At 39.3% G+C, this 20,370-nt stretch overlaps 1 protein-coding gene across 1 annotated transcript; it reads right to left on the bottom strand.

Annotated features, from left to right (window-relative positions):
- Positions 1-18,300: 18,300 nt before the first annotated feature.
- Positions 18,301-19,178, bottom strand: LOC132045978 (uncharacterized; the record flags this gene model as incomplete). Its single annotated transcript, XM_059436539.1, has 3 exons — positions 18,301-18,527; positions 18,601-18,711; positions 18,824-19,178. Coding segments are annotated over 3 exons (693 nt in total), but the record flags the coding sequence as incomplete, so codon positions are not given.
- Positions 19,179-20,370: the final 1,192 nt, after the last annotated feature.

The raw sequence follows: 20,370 nt of genomic DNA, 5'->3' as shown, positions 1-20,370 counted from the left end.
AGACTTTTGTATGTTTTAAAAGCTTAAGTTGTGTATGATTTTATTGGCATGGAAATATTAAAGAAACATTTGGGGTCAAATTCCATTTTTGGAAAGTATTCTATTTTTGGAAAGTGTATTATTATATGAAAAACAAAAAAAAAAAAAAAAAAAAAAAAACAAGGGACCATGTGGCCGGCCACCTTGGTGTGGGCCATGGCCACATGGATGGTTAATACATGGTAATTAAAAAGATGACTTAGTCATCTTATTCTACACTTCAACACTTAGAATTTTCAAGAAGAGTGGAGAAAAGAAAGGGCCAAGTATTCGGCCATAGAAGCCAAATTCAAGACCAAGAATTGCTCAAAAAAATTGTTTTCTTCAAGCAAACTTACTAATTGGAGGGTGCTTTTAACGTGGAAGTGTTGTTGGAAGCGATAGATTACTCATTTTCATTATTCATCACTTTAGGCAAGTTGTAAAGTAGAAGAGGAAAGGTGAGTTTTAATCTTGTTTTATGTGTTATGAATGGTTCATATGTGTTTTAGTATGCTAAAGTGAATGAAATTCATGAAGGAAGTCATGTTGAAGTTGAGGGCCGTGTATGTGTGTGTGTGTGTGTGTGTGTGTGTGTGTGTGTTGTGTTGTGAAGTGGTGAATTAATTCTAATTAGCATGTTTTGATTGTGGTAGTGTGAAGAAATGAATGAAAATCATCTATATGTGAATGTATGGTGTTGTAGCCGTAAAATGGTCCCTGTATATGTAGTGTTGAGAATGAACAAATTCTAGTTATCGTCGTTTTGGATTCTATGATGAAAGGTGCAAGTTTAATGATTCAAAATGATGTTGTAATGGTTGTGGGCTGATTTGGAAGTTAATGTGCTGTTAATTTAATTTTTGCATTTATGAGAGTGACATTGTTAAAGTGTGGATTATTAGTGTAACTCTTGAATTTGGGAGAGGAGAATGTGTGTTGTGTTGTTCTCGGGTTTGGGGAGGAATTCGGGTGAGTTGGAGGTGTGGTTGGATTGTTTGGAAAATTGTGTGAATTGTTTAAAGCGTTCTTGAATATTGTTTGAATGGTTTTGGATTAGTAATCGAATGTATAAACGTTGATATTGGTTGGGATGTAAGTAGTTGATGAGTATATTGGAATATTGTGAATGTTGTTGAGTTATGTAAAAAGAGCTACTAATGTTAAAATGCATTTTGAATTGAATATTGATGTTGTAGTTTGGTTGTTGGTATTTTTGTTGATGAATTTGGCCGAGTTGAATTCTCGGGGTGTTGTATTTACGGGGAAATGCGCCCAAATTTCTATAGAATTTGATGTTCGTTTGGAATTGAATGCCTAAATGTTCATAGCTAATGTTTGATATATTGGCGTTATATAGATCTTGGAGTGCCGAGACGTGCGATTGTGATTAGCTTTGAGGACGGACCGAGGTATGTAAAGCTCACCCTTCCTTTTTGGCATGTCTTAGATGTTAGGGAAATATCCTACGAGCCACGGGTAATTCTATTCTTGCGATCCGAGCGTGTTTACGACCTTTATTCGCTTCTTAATATTACATTCTTAATGTAGTCATGTTATAATCCTTGTGTCCTTTGTATGATTAAACTCCAAGTGTTACCTAAAGAAGTTGTTCTTAAAAAAGGATCCCGAAACTACGAACGACGTAACTTTCAAAAAAGGGCTCGGATCGCCTCGATATGCTCGCAGAGGTTCCATAGCGTATGATGACACTAAACTTCCATAGGTGGGCTTGGATTGGTTTGGTATGTATCCGTGGGCCCGAGACGTTCTTTCGTATAGTCTAACGGTTTGTTTGAAAGAACCTAATATGCTTATTATTCGACCCCCGAGTATGATTACTTATTTATTTACCGAGTTTGAAATGAGTATTGTTACGCATATGATGTTCGATATGTAATTATGATTTCTAAGTTCAGCTTGATAAGTTCCGAGAGATGTCCGAAAGGTACTTGATACGACTATTGATCCGATTTTCAAATGATGGTTCGCCTAACATGTTTCATCGGGTCTTTGAAATGATTTATGTGCATATGGTTTCTCACTACTCTGCTCGTGCAAAGCTCAATATGTCTTTGTTGAGTCCGGGCCGGGACACGCATTCGTGCACATTCCTTGCATTGTTCACCGAGTCCCTCACTAGAGGGCGGGACACGCTTATATATATATATATATATATATATATATATATATATATATATGATGATTCCGTTCACCGAGTCCCTCGCCGTGGAGGGGCGGGACACGCTATATATATATATATATGATGATGATGTGATGCTATGGGGATGGCGGCGGGGATGGCATATGATGATTCCATTCATACCGGGACATGCATATGTATATGATGATTATTTACTTACGTTATGGTATGATCGTACACGATTTTGTTTTAAAAAAGATCTAGGTAAGCTTTTTCGTCATCGATTCTCGTATTCCATACTATTTTAACTTGATGGGCTCGATTTTATTTACGGTATTCTATGCTTTTTTTGGGGACATGCTCGGTGCTTATATTCCCGTGCGACCCCGCTCTTCGAGGGGCACGTTTCATATCGCGCGCAAGTACGGATACTCGTTTGGGTGAGCCGCCGACTTAGGACTCCTACTCGACCACTTTGGAGTGCTCCACTTGTCGGAGCCACGATTTTGTACGGACTCTTTTGTTATATGTGTGTATATTTATTCGGGGTACGGCGGGGCCTGTTATATATATGATTCCGTTATGACTCTTAGAGGTCTGTAGACATAAACGTGGGTTGTGGGTAGCACTATTCAGTCGTGTTTGTATTCTATATATCCTCAGCCTGTATATCTGATATATATATATATATATATATGTGTGTGTGCGCGATGTCGTGCCTTTCTGTACGTATAAGTTCTTATTGCGTTTGTTATGATCTGATTATAATTGATAGGTGGGTACGAGTGCCCAGCTCGGGCACTAGTCACGGCCTACGGGGCTGGGTCGTGACACAAATAGTGCCTCCACATCTTCAGTGCGTGAATCACCACAGCCAATTCTAGATCATGAGTCGGGTAGTTCTTCTCGTGTTTTCGCAACTGCCTTGAAGCATAAGCTATAACCTTGCCATGCTGCATCAATACACAACCTAGTCCAACACCTGAAGCATCACAATAGATAACATAGCCTTCCGATCCCTCTGAAAGTGTTAGAACTGGGGCCGAAGTCAATCTGTTCTTCGACTGCTGAAAATTGTGCTCACAAGCATCCGTCCATTGAAACTTGGCTGATTTCTGAGTCAGCTTAGTCAATGGTACAGAAATAGAAGAAAAACCTTCCATAGGTGTGGTATGTCTCGGCCAAGTCTTCACAGCTTCAATATTCTGGGTATCCACCCGAATACCTTCAGCTGAAATAATCTGCCCCAAAAAAGTCACTTAATTCAACAAGAACTCACATTTTGAGAACATTGCATATAAACCCCAGGCCTGAAGAACTCTAAGGATAGAATGTAAATGATCTGCATGTTTTGTCTCGAATCGAGAATATACCAGAATATCATCGATAAATATGATCTCAAACAAATCTCGGAAAGACTTGAATACACTGTTCATCAAGTCCATAAATACCGCCGGTGCATTAGTCAACCCGAACGACATTACCCGAAACTCGAAATGACTATGTTTGGTTCTGAAGGCCGTCTTCGGAATGTCTGTCTCTCTAACTCTCACCTAGTGGTACTCAAATCTTAAATCTATCTTTGAAAAATATTTGGCACCCAGCAACTGATCAAATAAATTATCCATTCTCACGAGTGGATACTTATTCTTTATCATTACCTTATTTAACTGCCTGTAGTTGATACACATCCGTAACGAGCTATCTTTCTTTCTTAGAAAAAACTCAGGCGCTCCCCATAGTGACTAGCTAGGCCTGATAAAGCCTTTCTCAAGCAAATCCTTCAGTTACTCCTTCAACTCCCTCATTCTGCGGGTGCTATTCTATAAGGGGGAATAGATATTGGCTTAGGATCTGGTAACACATCAATGGAAAAATCAATCTCCTGTTCTGGTTGAAGGCCTAGAAGCTCATCCGGGAATATATCCGAAAACTCATTAACAACTGGAACAGACTAAAGAGTCGGTGGCCTTGCTTCTTTATCCTGAACTTGGACTAAATGATAAATACAACCTTTGGCAATCATCTTTCTTTCGTTGAGATAGGAAATAAACCTACCTCTCGGAGATGCTGTATTACCCTTCCACTCTAGGACTGGTTCCCCTAGAAACTAAAATCAAACCATCTTCGTTCTACAATCAACATTAACATAACAAGAGGCCAACCAATCCATACCCATAATAACATCAAAATCTGCCATATCTAGCTCAATTAAATCTTCCATGATATGACAGTTACGAACTATAACCACACAATTTTTATATACCCGTCTAGCTATCGCTGGGTCATCAACGGGTGCAGACACTTTAAAAGGTTTAATTGACTCGGTTTTCCCCTCAGACCGACTAGCAATACAAGGAGTAACATACGACAATGTAGAACCTAGATCAATCAATGCATATATATCATGAGAAGATACTGATAGTATACCTGTAACAACATCAGGCGAAAACACGAGGTCCTGCCGACCAACCAATGCATAAATGCGGTTCTGAGGACCGCTCAAACTGGACTCTCCCCCACTACCTCTATCGCGGCCTACTGATGTTTGTGAGCTTTTCTCCAAAGGGTGTAATGAAAAACTAGCTGTTGATCCTGTGGGCTGAACTATACCTCTACCATCTCTCGATGGACGGTCACGCATAATATGGCCTAGGGGCGACCGTAGGCATAACAAGTATCTGAACCCAAGTGGCATTGTCCAGAATGTATCCTACTACTGAGTACATTGTGGTAAAGGTGGCCTCATTTGGCCTAAATCACCCCTACACTGCGAACCTGAGGCTCTAGAACTCTGACCTGATCCTGAATAAATAGGTCGATCAAATCTCTGACCTACAAATGGTGGAGTTGCACTAGCCGCTAAATGGCACAGTGCCTAGAATAATGCTGCCTCTGACCCCCTCTGAACTCACTAACATCACCTAAGGATCTGACTCTCTTACTATAACTCACGCTCACCCCTCCGCCGTCGTCGACGCTCGGCCCAAGATTATGAGCACTCGTGCTGCGTGGGGAATATCCATACCCGTCCGAAGTGAGGCCGTCAGCGATCATCAATCCACCTTGGTCCCCGATCCACTTACAAACCGATAAACACGATATCTTATATCAGCTACCATAGCTGGAGCATACTTAGATAATGAGTTAAAATGAAGGTTGTACTCCCGAACACTCATGTTCCCATGTTTAAGGTTCAGGAACCTATCAGTTCTGGCCCATCGAATTTTTGGCGTCAAATAATGTCAAAGGAAAGCATCTAGCACTCCTGCCACATGGGTGGAAGTGCATTAGCCCCTCCAGAAAACACCCATGTATCATACCAATGAACAACTACATCTCGTAATCTGTAAGAAGCCAGCTCTACTTACTCAGTATCTGAAGCATGCATCACCCGCAACGTCCTCAACATTCCATCTATAAAGTTTTGCGGGTCCTCATCTGGTTTCGACCCAAAGAATTTCCAGGGGTCTAAATTAATAAAATCCTAAACTCTGGCAATAACAACCCTATCAAAATGACCCATACCCTGATGCTGGGCCTAAGCGGCTACTAACTGGGTCAACAACTAAGCCTCTCTTATCTCCTGGCCTGAGGCATCCGGTGGAGGAACTGGGGGTACTGGAGCTGGAGCGAGCGGAGTTTGAAAGGACCTAGATGGAACCTTATTCTGGGACTTGACCTCCTCTACATCTGTAAGCAGTACCCCTCTAGTTCTCCCACCTACCACTGATTTGCCCTTCTGGGCCGCTGTAGCTTTCCTCTTCACAGGCATCGCTGAAATCATAGCATATTGTCAGAAAAGGATAATCCTTATAACATGGCTCTATCCCACAATCTAAGATGAGAAAGAAAGGTCAATCATTCGTAAATTCCCCACAGCCAACTGTTTATAAGTGTGGCGTACTTAACACCCATAAACAAGACTCTACTTGACACGGATCGTAGACAAACCCTAGGACGAACTGCACTAATACCACTTTTGTCAGCACTAATTAATTTCGTTTGTTTCTTTAAGTTGAATCCATAGTGGCTAACTTATTTTTTACCAAAGATATTACAGTATTCAATGTATGTCAATTATATTTGATGTGCAAATATTGTTGCATGATGAAATCAATAAAGTTAACTTACAAATAAATATAAATAATTAAAAGCCATGATATTACAAGAATTTTTTGTAGATTCTTTCAAATTAAATCAGAAAAATATATTGAAAACTCAATAGAATTAATTGTTTTGACTTTAAGATTTCTTTTACCTTCCAAAAGATACATGTTAAAAAATAACATTTTTTACCTTTTCTTAATTTAATAAACCATTTTATGTAATCTGCATTGTAATAACTTTTTCATGTTAAGAGTAACTATTTTATCCTAAACTACATAAAATATTGATTATCCGATATTTTGAAAAATATTTTAATATTTAAGAAAAAAGTAAAAAATATAATATTTGCAATTGTCTAGTATTATTACTTTTTGAAAATCAAATTGTATTTTCTTTAACTACATTATTTTTCAAACATTTTCAGAATATGTAAAACTAATATTTTATAGTTACTCTTTTAATATAGTAAATAAATTTTATTTTAATAGTGTGCGCACATAAAATTTATTAATTAACTATTGTACTTCAGAATTTATTTTTTCGATTGAGACGGAGGGACTGTAATTTACATTTTTGAATTATTTAACAATGATGTAAGTAATTTATATTTATTTTCTTAATTTAAAACTTAATCCAAACTTAAGTGAAATCCTTATAAATTACTTATGTTCACAACCATGTATGACATAACATTGTAGGAGAAAATTAAAAGAAATTACTAAATGGATGAATAAAAAATTAAAATAGCAAACGATAAGTGCTAAATAACATTAGTAAATAATAAATAGTATTATAAGAATAATATTATAGTTCAATAATTAAGCCTATATTAATATAGAATTCAATGACATGATAACTCTTTATGTGTCTATACTAATTTTTTTCTTCTTCGAAGCAGCCAGCATGAGACTAGTTGTGTTTTATTCATAAGCAAAATCCGTACGGAAGCAAAAAAAAGAAAAAGCAAGAAAGCAACAATGGCCAAAAGTGCCTCACATAGACTAGAAACATTAATCTACACACTAATATTGACTTAATTCTTTAATCATCCAGGTCTTGGTCGTGCCATTTCAAATCACCTCAAAGCTCTCACCAGGTGGTTATGGAATCATTATACCAATAGAAAAATCCTTCCAACATGGATTAGGCTGTGTTAGTCAATCTGAGTGTGTAGTGTAGTTTCTGAATACTTCTTTGTCTGTAAAGGGTTTATGAAAATCAGCTAACATACCATATTCTAGGCTGCTAATGAAGTTCTTCCAATAGACTGAACTGAAAGTTGATACCACACATTAGATAAAACTACACTAGCAACTAAGTTTATAGATATGAGCTGATGACAATAGTTTCCAGCCTGACTGTGATCTGTTGTATGCATGATATCAGTAATCATGCATTTTGTAAATCATTTGAAGTTCAGTCTGGTTCTCTAACATGCTGTTTCTTGAATCTGAAGCTAGGCATATTATGTTTATCAGCATTTAGAATTCCTTTAGCCACTGATCGAAGTTCCTAAGAATTTGTTATGTGGAAGGTACCTGCAAAATGAACAGCCATGTTAGTTAAAATATCAGCCAATTTGTTGCTTTCTTTGAGTACATGGACAATCTGTATGGTTCCTTTATTTCTGCAATCCTAAATCAAATGCACCATCATACAAATCCTCCAAGGTATCTCCCATTCATCATTCAAAACTTTTGCCATCAAGAGTGAGTCTGTTTCCACTATTAGAGGAAACAATTGATTTGCAACACAATATTCTACCCCCTCAAGAATTGCTCTTGCCTCAGCAACAATACAGGATGCATCTGGAATAATGCTTGCCCAAGCATGCACTAAGTTTCCTTGACTATTCCTGATACAAAATGCTGATGAAGTTTGACTTGTGCTGCTCCTGTAAGCCTCATCTGTATTACACTTATACTAACCATTAGGAGGAAAATTCCATGCTACTGCTTTGCTTGTTACTTGTGGTTTATACTTTTCCAAAAACTGAACCAAAAGAGGCCAACTGTGAGGGATATCTAACCATGAGAACTTGAACTTTGCCAGCTGCCATAAATTCCTGTTGATCTCAAATATCACCTTATTTCTTGACATTACCCCTCCATGAATAATAGTGTTCCTTCTTTTCCATATCTGCCACATTATGATTGCAGGAGCAGCCTGATAGATAGGTTTCAATTGAGCTCCTGTCACGACCCAACTCCGTAGGCCGCGACTCGTGCCCTAGTTGGGCACTCATACGTACCTTACCCTAAATTAGCAAAATATTAAAGACAAACAGAAATAATAATTTAACAAGGACAAGTGGGCATGCCGCACGAAGGCCGATAAGGCCGTCACAAAACATAGATAAACTCTAAACGTACGCAAATCTCACGAAACATATACAGAACCCACACCACATGTCTACAGACCTCTACAGAACAAAAACATAATCATATGACGGGACAGGGCCCCGCCGTACCCAGAATAAATACGTACATATGCAGCAGAGAACTTTATACCAAAATACGGGCTCCGGACAAAGGAGCACTTCACAGCTGTGCAGAAAACCTAGGCGAGCGGATCAGCGAACCAAACATCTGTACCTGCGTGGCACGAAACGCAGCCCCCGAAGAAAGGGGGTCAGTACGGAAAATGTACTGAATATGTAAAGCAGAAACTGTAATAAATAAGACTAAAATCAGAACAGTATGTACGGAAAACAAACGAGAGGCAGAGGTAATCTAAAATGCGTGTCAGAAAATCATAAGTAATGCATGCAGAAAACATATGCAAAAGCCGGCCCCGCTATGGGACTCGGTGAACAGAACAGAGGCGCCCCCTTCTCCGGCGCCATAACACAGCATACTTCAGAGTAGGGAATATCTCCGAAACAAATCATAACATACCAAGTGGCCACATCAGAACATAATCAGCAGATGTCAGCATAAGCGTACATGGCACATCATACACCACAACCCATGCACGTATATACCTGCCCCCTCACACCGGGGCGCGAACAATGCAGAGACATACGCTTGAGAACATATCCTGGCCCGGCTCAGTGGGGGAAACATTGGGGGGCATCCACGAGCAGAGTAGTGAGAAACTAATGCATTAAAATGACACATATTTCCAGAGACTCAATGAGGCATATCGAATAACGAATCAAATCAATGAAATCGGACGGAGTCATAGTACGTACCTTTCAGACATCACGGAGGATTATGTCGGAACAGAACGTTCGGATTCGTGGTACATATCAAAACGCATCATAGGACTTAACGGAATATTTAAAACACTTTTAGTAATAAATAGAGGAGTAGTTAAAACGTTTCCTTTAAAACCGCTCGAAGACAAGTTATAAACACAAAAGGGTAAAATCGGAAATAGAGGAACCCACCTCGGATCAAGCCGAGGCGGCGGAAAATCATAAACATTAAACTCCGTAAAGTTATCTAGGAAGGTTTTAGAGCGATTCAAAATCATTTGCGAAAGGTATGAAGGTTTAGGCGCACTTATATCCAAAAATGCATTATGGTTCAATTGCATCAATGAAAAAGACTCAATTTTAGATGCAGATTCCGAGAGATAGGAGCGGCTCCAAGGGCCGAATTCGAAGCTAATACACTTAAGTCGTGCCATGAAAAGGAAATGAAAAGCTTTACATACCTTTCTCGCTTGTTAAGCTCGTCGAAACTCCGATCCCGTTTCGCCAAAATCCGCAAATGGTCATATTGACCAGCTTACTATTCATGAGACTCACAATTTCCAATTTTTGGCCAATATTGTTTTATAAAAATCGCGACCTCCCCTATACATATAGCACCCCGAGTTTCAACTCGGCTCAAAATAGTCAACAACAACCCAACAACAACACCAAGAACATCAACAATCATTACAAGCCACAACATAACATAATTAACTTACTTCCCGACATAATACAATAACTCCCATTCCGACTTCACACGTCCAAATCAATGCCATCATATTCACGCTCATTATTAATCAAAATCGTTGCGATGCCATTCGGAAGCATTTCATATCATTTCTACAATATATACGCAAATTATGCAAAATATACAACTTTCCACCAAAGTCATAATTTATCCAAATCTTCTAATCTTCAACATACATATTCATAACATATTTCCATCTTCCAAATTTATCAACAATCATCATAATTCACACCTTAACAACTTAATTTCCATAAGAACATAAAATCATACTACGATGACATAAACTTCTACATCCCATTTCAACGCTAACTTTCATCATTTTACCTTCATATACACCGCAAGGATCACAACAAACACAATTAACATATTAAACAAAATAATTCCATCATTGGTTCATCCCCATAACTCACGGCCACATGCCTTTTTCCACATCCCTCCATTTTTGTTCAACTTTCCATTTCCAAAACTAATTTCACAATAACCACAACTATGATACAACATAAAATTCAACATCTTAGCTATACAACAATACATATATTCGGCCACATACATGCATTACTTTCACCATGCAAACTTCCATATTTCTATATATTCTACTCATTTACATATTCTACAACGCAAACAAACCTTCATAACATAATTAGAAAAGATGAATTCTTACCTTCCTTTCAAGTTTCTTCACTTCACCAATTCATCCAAACGACGAAACCAACGGGTTATCTTCCGAAATAATTGCACCACGTTGTAGAGGGACCTTGAATTAGTAGGAAAATACAAGAAAATAATTTTTGGCATCAAAATTTGGAGGGGTGAAATTCTCACCTCATGGGCCGAATGGCCTTAATGTTGTTCTTTTTTTTTTCTTGTTTTTTTTTTTCTCCTTCTCAATTTGTCTTGAATTCTCTAGAAAAATGTCCAAGTCTTGCCCTTTTATTCTTAGCTTACATGATGTCACATGACCAAATTAAATTTTTGTCCATTCTTTTGGTTGCCATGGCCACCACCCTTGGCCTTGGGTCATGGCTTATTTATTATTTTTTTTTCCAATTTTCAAGCCCAACTCCTTAGCCCACATTTTGGTAATTCATGAAACCATTTTCCAAAATTCCAATTTCGCCCTTAGTCTTTTCCAATATTTCCACGTCAATGTTTCCTTAACTTCACATGCACACCAAGTAGAATCCAATTAGAACCTTAATTCCTACCATTCCAAATCATTTCCAATTTTTCCGAATACGTACAAAATGCGAGGTATAACATCCTCCCCCCCTTTAGAACATTCGTCCTCGAATGTTCAACTGACCTTATGGGGCTTCATAGCACTTCGGGGAGGTTTCCTCCTTTTCAAATACATACTTGAGCTTGACCAAAACACTTGTAAGGGCCTTCGTTTTTCAACTCCTTCTGTCATTCTTCGATATCCCCTCACTAGGGCTGCTCGGGTCCTAAATCGAATATACGGCGAACTGAATCTTCATCAGAATCAGAAGGTCAAACGGACGTCGGGCGGAGTCGTATCCGGAATCGGAAGTACGAAGGTACGGCAGACAGAATCATACTCCGATGATTATCTTAAGCAAATTCCAAATTGGAGCCAGACGTACATGTAAGCATACGAGCAATCCCATAATCGAATTAGCGCACCGACACGTATACCGATGACAGATTCATAGTCGAGGTCGACGTGCGAGCGTATGTGGACGCTTCCGTAATCGTAGCGGGCATACGTAAGATATCGACAAATCGGTCGAGTCGAGGTACAAAGATGTATCAAACCGAGTCGTGATCGAATCGAACGTACGAGGTACATCGTATAGAAATATAATTAGATTCGAAGTACGGTGGTATAGTAGGCGTAGTTTCATCGAGATCAGAGGCGCAAAAATATGGCATACGGAATCGCGTTCAGGGTCAGGCTACTTTTACTACTACCTTAGAGACCTACGGAAATTTCCTTGTCACGTTGTACTCTTCACCTGATTACAACTTGCTTTTCTCATTTCTACACACCGATTTCCTACCTCACCTATCAGTTCCCTCGAAGGCTTTACTTGATCATATTTCTTATCCATAATTCCTTCCAATACTTCAATCTCCTTGCTCTCAATATCTTTGCTTCGCTTTTCCAAATGCTTTTCCAAATATCGTCATGTTGGAACTCTTCCGATCACCATTTGTAACCCAATCGGATCAATCCATATCCGTAACATTTGTTTCTCATCTTTCACTTCATCTCTTGCATTCCGTGTCGTAATACCTTCGTTAGTTGACACTTGCATTTTCGTAATACCTTTCGTCGTTAGTACTCGCCTTTCGACCAATGTAATCACCAGGGAAAAGTCCTACGCATACCTATATATGCACTCATCACCATTCTACTTACAAGCATTTCCAATCACTTTTCGAACTCACCTTAATCCTCAAGCGATATTGCGCTTTCTTCTTTTTCCCCATTTAATCTGCTCCAATCTGCGCGACTTCTGTAAGAGTGCGTACCGTTTCACATACTTCCTTTTCCTTGTGTCACCCCAAATTTCCATTTATTTCTTGTATTTTTCCCACTACGGTCTTACCTCTACATTCATACCTGTCGCGACTCTTTTTCCGCCCATCTTCTTGTCGCAACCCTACTATTATTTCCTCAAACTGGAGCTTGTCGTAACTCGTCCCGTGTACTATGGTTATTCTTAGGTCTATCTAACTCCTCATTTATCCCCTTAAATTCCAAGTTTGCAAAATTTTTCAATTACTTCCCAGGGGGTCACCCATCCTAACATTGCTCCTCCCCTGAGCACGCTTAACTTCGCAACTTCGGTGGATCCTGGTCCCTTAATGTTGATATAATCACGTCCCTTTCCACACACGACCTTTATTACATAATACGAGGCTAATCAAGGCCTTACGGATCCCGAGGCACATTCACAACACGTCCTTTCTTGTACAATTACTATCTTACCCTTCTTGAGCTTCGGTAGTCACCTTTGCAAATTCTTATTACTCAAAATCTGTACGCCGCAAATACCCATAATATCGTACAGAATATACAGCTTCGTATCCCATTCTAGCCATCCAGAACCTTCTGTTTCAGGTAACGGAACAAGTATATTTGAACTTACCTGTGTGACCTTCCCCGTCACCACTTACCATTTTTCTGCCATATATAAAGCTTGCGCAAGGAATTTTTATTTCCTATGACTTGGCTCTATCGCACGATCTAAGACAGAAAGAAGGTCAACAATTCCTAGATGCCCTGTAGCCTCCTGTTTATAAATGTGGCGCGCTTCACACCATAAACAGGACTCTACTAGACACGGTCTGTAGACATTCCGAGGACCTAACCGCTCTGATACCACTTTTGTCACGACCCAACTCCGTAGGCCGCGACTCGTGCCCTAGTTGGGCACTCATACGTACCTTACCCTAAATTAGCAAAATATTAAAGACAAACAGAAATAATAATTTAACAAGGACAAGTGGGCATGCCGCACGAAGGCCGATAAGGCCGTCACAAAACATAGATAAACTCTAAACGTACGCAAATCTAACGAAACATATACGTAACCCACACCACATGTCTACGTACCTCTACGTAACAAAAACATAATCATATGACGGGACAGGCCCCGCCGTACCCAATAAATACGTACATATGCGCAGAGAACTTTATACCAAAATATGGGCTCCGGACAAAGGAGCACTTCACGGTATTGCACCAAGTAAAACCTAGGCGAGCGGATCGGCCGAACCAAACATCCGTACCGCGTGGCACGAAACGCAGCCCCCCGAAGAAAGGGGGTCAGTACGGAAAATGTACTGAATATGTAAAGCGTAAACTGTAATAAATAAGACTAAAATCAGAACAGTATGTACGGAAAACAAACGAGAGGCAGAGGTAATCTAAAATGCGTGTCAGAAAATCATAAGTAATGCATGCGTAAAACATATGCAAAAGCCGGCCCCCGCTACGGGACCCGGTGAACGAACGAGGCGCCCCTTCTCCGGCGCCATAACACAAAGATACTTCGTAGTAGGAATATCTCCGAAACAAATCATAACATACCAAGTGGCCACATCGAACATAATCGACGATGTCGCATAAGCGTACATGGCACATCATACACCACAACCCATGCACGTATATATACCGCCCCTCACACCGGGCGCGGCGAACAATGCAAAGACATACGCTTGAGAACATATCCCGGCCCGGCTCGGTGGGGAAACATTGGGGCATCCACGAGTAGAGTAGTGAGAAACTAATGCATTAAAATGACACATATATTTCCGCAGACTCAATGAAGCATATCGAATAACGAATCAAATCAATGAAATCGGACGGAGTCATAGTACGTACCTTTCAGACATCACGGAGGATTATGTCGGAACAACGTTCGGATTCGTGGTACATATCAAAACGCATCATAGGACTTAACGGAATATTTAAAACACTTTTTAAGTAATAAATAGAGGAGTAGTTAAAACGTTTCCTTTAAAACCGCTCGAAGACAAGTTATAAACACAAAAGGGTAAAATCGGAAATAGTGAACCCACCTCGGATCAAGCCGAGGCGGCGGACAAAAATCATAAACATTAAACTCCGTAAAGTTATCTAGGAAGGTTTTAGAGCGATTCAAAATCATTTGCGAAAGGTATGAAGGTTTAGGCACACTTATATCCAAAAACAGTATTATGGTTCAATTGCATTGAATGAAAAAGACTCAATTTTAGATGCGGATTCCGAGAGATAGGAGCGGCTCCAAGGCGAATTCGAAGCTAATACACTTAAGTCGTGCCATGAAAAGGAAATGAAAAGCTTTACATACCTTTCTCGCTTGTTAAGCTCGTCGAAACTCCGATCCCGTTTCGCCAAAAATCCGCAAATGGTCATATTGACCGGCACTATTCATGAGACTCACAATTTCCAATTTTGGCCAATATTGTTTTATAAAAATTGGGGCAGCACCTCCCCTATACATATAGCACCCCCGAGTTTCAACTCGGCTCAAAATAGTCAACAACAACCCAACAACAACACCAAGAACATCAACAATCATTACAAGCCACAACATAACATAATTAACTTACTTCCCGACATAATACAATAACTCCCATTCCGACTTCACACGTCCAAATCAATGCCATCATATTCACGCTCATTATTAATCAAAATCGTTGCGATGCCATTCGGAAGCATTTCATATCATTTCTACAATATATACGCAAATTATGCAAAATATACAACTTTCCACCAAAGTCATAATTTATCCAAATCTTCTAATCTTCAACATACATATTCATAACATATTTCCATCTTCCAAATTTATCAACAATCATCATAATTCACACCTTAACAACTTAATTTCCATAAGAACATAAAATCATACTACGATGACATAAACTTCTACATCCCATTTCAACGCTAACTTTCATCATTTTACCTTCATATACACGCAAGGATCACAACGACACAATTAACATATTAAACAAAATAGATTCCTCCTTGGTTCATCCCCCTATAACTCACGACCAACATACCTTTTCCACTCTAGCCCATTTTTGTTCAACTTTCACTTCCAATACTAATTTCACAATAACCACAACTATGATACAACATAAAATTCAACATAGCTACACTACACATATTCGACCACATGTGCATTCCCATTCACCATGCAAACTTCCATATTTCCATATATTCTTCTCATTTACATGTACTACAACGCAAACAAACCTTCATAACATAATTAGAATGGATGAATTCTTACCTTCCTCTTCAAGTTTCTTCACTTCACCAATTCATCCAAACGACGAAACCAACGGGTTATCTTCCGAAATAATTGCGCCACGTTGTAGAGGGACCTTGAATTAGTAGGAATATAGCAAGAAAATAATTTTGGAATCAAAATTTGGAGGGTTGGTGTTCCACCTCCTTGGCCGAATGGCCTTAATGTTGTTCTCTTGTTCTTCTTGTTTTTTTTCTCCTTCTCAATTTGTCTTGAATTCTCTAGAAAAATGTCCAAGTCTTGCCCCCTTTTATTATTAGCTTATCATGTGACCATGTCACCACTTAAATTAAATTTTTGTCCATTCTTTTGGTTGCCATGGCCGGCCACCCTTCATGGGTTGGGCTTGGCCTTCTACATTTTTTTTTTTGAAATTTTCAAGCCCAAAATCCTTAGCCCACATTTTGGTAATTCATAAAACCATTTTCCAAAATTCCAATTTCGCCCTTAGTCTTTTCCAATATTTCCACGTCAATGTTTCCTTAACTTCACATGCACACCAAGTAGAATCCAATTAGAACCTTAATTCCTACCATTCCAAATCATTTCCAATTTTTCCGAATACGTACAAAATGCGAGGTATAACGACTCCATTTTTGCTCTCCACCATTTAGAAAGCTGTTTGATTAAGCGACAAATGGTCCTTGTACTCTAGTCATGAAAGAATCACGCCGGATATCGATGCAAACTCACATGTGAGAAACAGGTGAGTCATTGTCTCCTGTTGGGGAAAGGTATAACATTTGCATATTGACACCATATTTATACCAATTCTTGCCAAAACATCATCAACTAGAAGTTTGTGGTGCTAGACCCTCCATAGGAAGAAAGAAATCTTGTATGGTAAGCCCTTGGTCCACATCATTTTAAAACACCAGCTTTCCTGTTTCTTCTGTCTAATAGCCTCCCAAGCACTACTCACTGTGAATTTGCCTGTGCTTGTCAATAACCACCAAGCCTTGTCACTTGTCATCTCTCTATCATTGATAGTTAACTCAGACCTGATATGTTCAACAATATCTGCAGGCAGTGTGTGATGCAGCAGATCAAAGTTCCAAGTTCTATTTGTCATAACTTCATTCACTTCTTCAATATCTTCATTGAGTTGAAAAACAGCAGGAATCAGCTTAACCAAAGGTCCTATCCTAGTCCAGTTATCAAACCAGAAGCTAAATGAGCCATTTCTAGGCTCCCACCAAATGGTATGTTCAATATCATCCCTGGCTTCTAGCATTTTCTTCCAGAGCTGAGATCCTTCCTTCCCCCCTACTAGAGTTGGAATTTGCCTTTTACAATATTTGTTCCACATAAATGTGGACCATAAAGTGCATCTAGTCCTGAACCTCCATCATAGCTTAGCAAAGAGTGCTTTTGAAACATCAAATATAGATCTGAATCCCATGCCACCTTCTTGTCTTGGATAGCACATACTTAACCAAGAGGCCCAGTGTCTATTCCTTTTATCCTCCTTGTTACTCCAATAAAACCTAGAAAATATCCTATGTAACTCTTGAATAGTGTACCTTGTAGGGACCATTGCAGAGAACAAATACATTGGCATACTTTGAAGAACAGCTTTTGATGAGCACGAACTTTACCTCCAAAAGACATCAACTTGTCTTTCCAATTACGGGAGCTTGTCTTTCACCTTCTTTATCGGATCATTGTAATATGCTTTCTTCTTTCCTCGCTATGAAATAATGGGCATCCTAGATACTTGAATGGAAACTAACCTGTTGTAAAACCAGTGATTTGTGTCACATCTTGAACTAGACTCATTGCACATGTTTTATACATGTAAAAACAACTCTTATTTCTATTCATTCTATGCCCTGAGACAGTCTCATAATTTATCAAATCTTCCATTACTAATTTCAATGAGCATCTGTCAGTTGAGATAAAGATTATGGTGTCATATGCATATGCCAGATGATTTAGATCTGCACTCCATTTAGGCATGCCAAAACCTCTATACATTGGATCATCAAACAAGCTGTTCAAGGCCCTTGTAAGAACTTCTGCAGACAATATAAATAGTGCTGGAGAAAGAGGGTCACCTTGTTTGACCCCTCTTGTTGAATGAAAAAATCCATGTGGCTGACCATTGAACATCACAGAATACCAATTGTTAGCTATAAGTCTCCAAATCATATCCACAAAACCATCTGAAAAGCCCATCTTGTGAAGAATTTCGATAAAAAACAACCAAGACACCCTATCATAGGCCTTTTCTATATCTAAGGTGATGATTACATTTGCTTTGGTTTTCTCTTCCTTATATCGTGACTATTTCTACGAGTTAGAAGAACATTCTCAATAATGCTTCTCCCCTCAAAAAACCAAATTGATTTGGTGAAACAAGCCTTGGTAAGATGCCCTCCAATCTACCATGAACCACTCTTGATATAACTTTATTGATAAAGTTGCTCAAGCTGATTGACCTCATGTCTGCATAAGTCTGAACATCTTGCTTTTTTGGTAATAGAACAAAATTTGTATGAGTGATGGATTTAGGAAGAGTGTGACCTTCATAAAAGGCTTTAACCACATTAAGCACATCTGGGCCAACAATATGCCAACAAGCCTGAAAAAAATATGCCTGTTAATCCATCAGGACCACAAGCACTATCCCCATTCAAAGCAAAAATTGCTTGTTTGACTTCATCAGCAGTAGGAACAGCCACTAATAATTCATTACCTTCCTCAAACACTAAGGATGGAACATGGTTAATTAAGCAGGATGGAACATGGTTAATTAAGCTAAAATCGGTAGCTTCTTGCTCCTGAGAAAACTATTTTTTGAAAAATTCTTCAGCCTCTACTGCCACTTGAACAAAGATCTTCTACCCATTCTCCATTTGAATTCTGAATTCTTTTAATTTGCAACCTCTTCCTTCTACCATTTACCAGATTATGGAAAAATCTAGTATTTCTATCCCCTTCAGCAAACCAAGTAACATTAGCCTTCTGCCTCCAGAATTCTTCTTCAAAATGCAAATACTTCTTTAGTTCAGCCTGTGCTTGTTGTAGTACCATTCTGTTCAAAGGAGAAGGATCCCCTTCAAAAAGTTCTTCTTTAATCCTCACAATTTCTTCTCTAATAATCAGCTGCTTGAAAATATCCCCATAAACTTCCTTGCTCCATGCAGACAAAATCTTTTTTATATGCTTCAGTTTCTATTTAAACATCATAAAAGGATTGCCATCCAGATTACTTGACCAATTATCCCTAACTATGCTCAAGAATCCTTGATGCTCAGTCTAAAACTTCAAAAATCTAAATGGTCTAATATATGCACGACTTTGTTCTCCCAATGTAATGAACAAGGAGCATGATCGAACATGTCCTTGTGAGATGTTCAACTTCTACTGTGCAAACCATTGGCCGAAACTGATTAATGAAAACTCTATCCAACCTCTCAAAGATGCGGGGGCCCGAACCTCCTCTACCATTCCACCAAGTAAAATAGCGCCTTTGAAACTCGGTTTCCATCAATTCACGAAAGCAAAATCTTCGTAGTCTTGAGGTTGGATTGGAATCCCACCTATCTTCTCATCTTCATGTAAAACTACTGTCACGACCCCACCAGAGGCCGTGACGGGTGCCCGATAGTATCCTACCAGCACCTCTTATCATGTATTCTATTCGTGCTACTGAGTGGGCCATATGGACGATACAATCATATCTTACTCAACATAATCATCAATAGCATACTCGTGAACGAGTGTCAGTGGATTTTATCAAAAGATTATACATCCATAAAGGCGAGCAGGACTACAAAACATTTGACTGTACATGTCTGTCTACGAGCCTCTAAATAAGATACACATATCCACAAGTCGGGGCCGGATTCCACCGTGCCCAAATATGTACACAAAAGTAGTACCGGTAAACGCGAAGCTCCCGAACAAGCTGGAGCGCTCCCAATATCTTCTTGGTGGGGCCCCCTAGGGATCGATGCGCCTACGTGTTTACTGCGGGCATGAACGCGGCATCACGAAGGACGTCGGTACGAGCAATGTATCGAGTATGTAAGGCATGAGTAACAACATGTGAAAGGATACAAAGCATGAATAGTAACAAAACGAAAATATAGAACATATCATATCATGGGATAAAGAGCAACTTTGTACATGCGAGTGCCTTTTAGGCGGGTACCACTTATGCGCTTTAATGCGCGGAACGTGCGGCCCCGATCCATATATATACATATATTAAATTACATTGCTGCGGAACGTGCAGCCCGATCCATATAATATATTATATTGTCGCGGAACGTAGCCGATCCATATAATATATTGTCGCGGAACGTACCCCGATCCATAACCACATATCCCGCGTCCGGCATCCCGCGTCCGGATGGTATCA

This window comes from Lycium ferocissimum, unplaced genomic scaffold, assembly GCF_029784015.1.
Source record: "Lycium ferocissimum isolate CSIRO_LF1 unplaced genomic scaffold, AGI_CSIRO_Lferr_CH_V1 ctg8865, whole genome shotgun sequence".
In the NCBI taxonomy this organism is placed as follows: Eukaryota; Viridiplantae; Streptophyta; class Magnoliopsida; order Solanales; family Solanaceae; genus Lycium; species Lycium ferocissimum.
The sequence above is the reverse complement of the archived record's forward strand: the minus strand, read 5'-3'. Positions and strand labels throughout refer to the sequence as shown.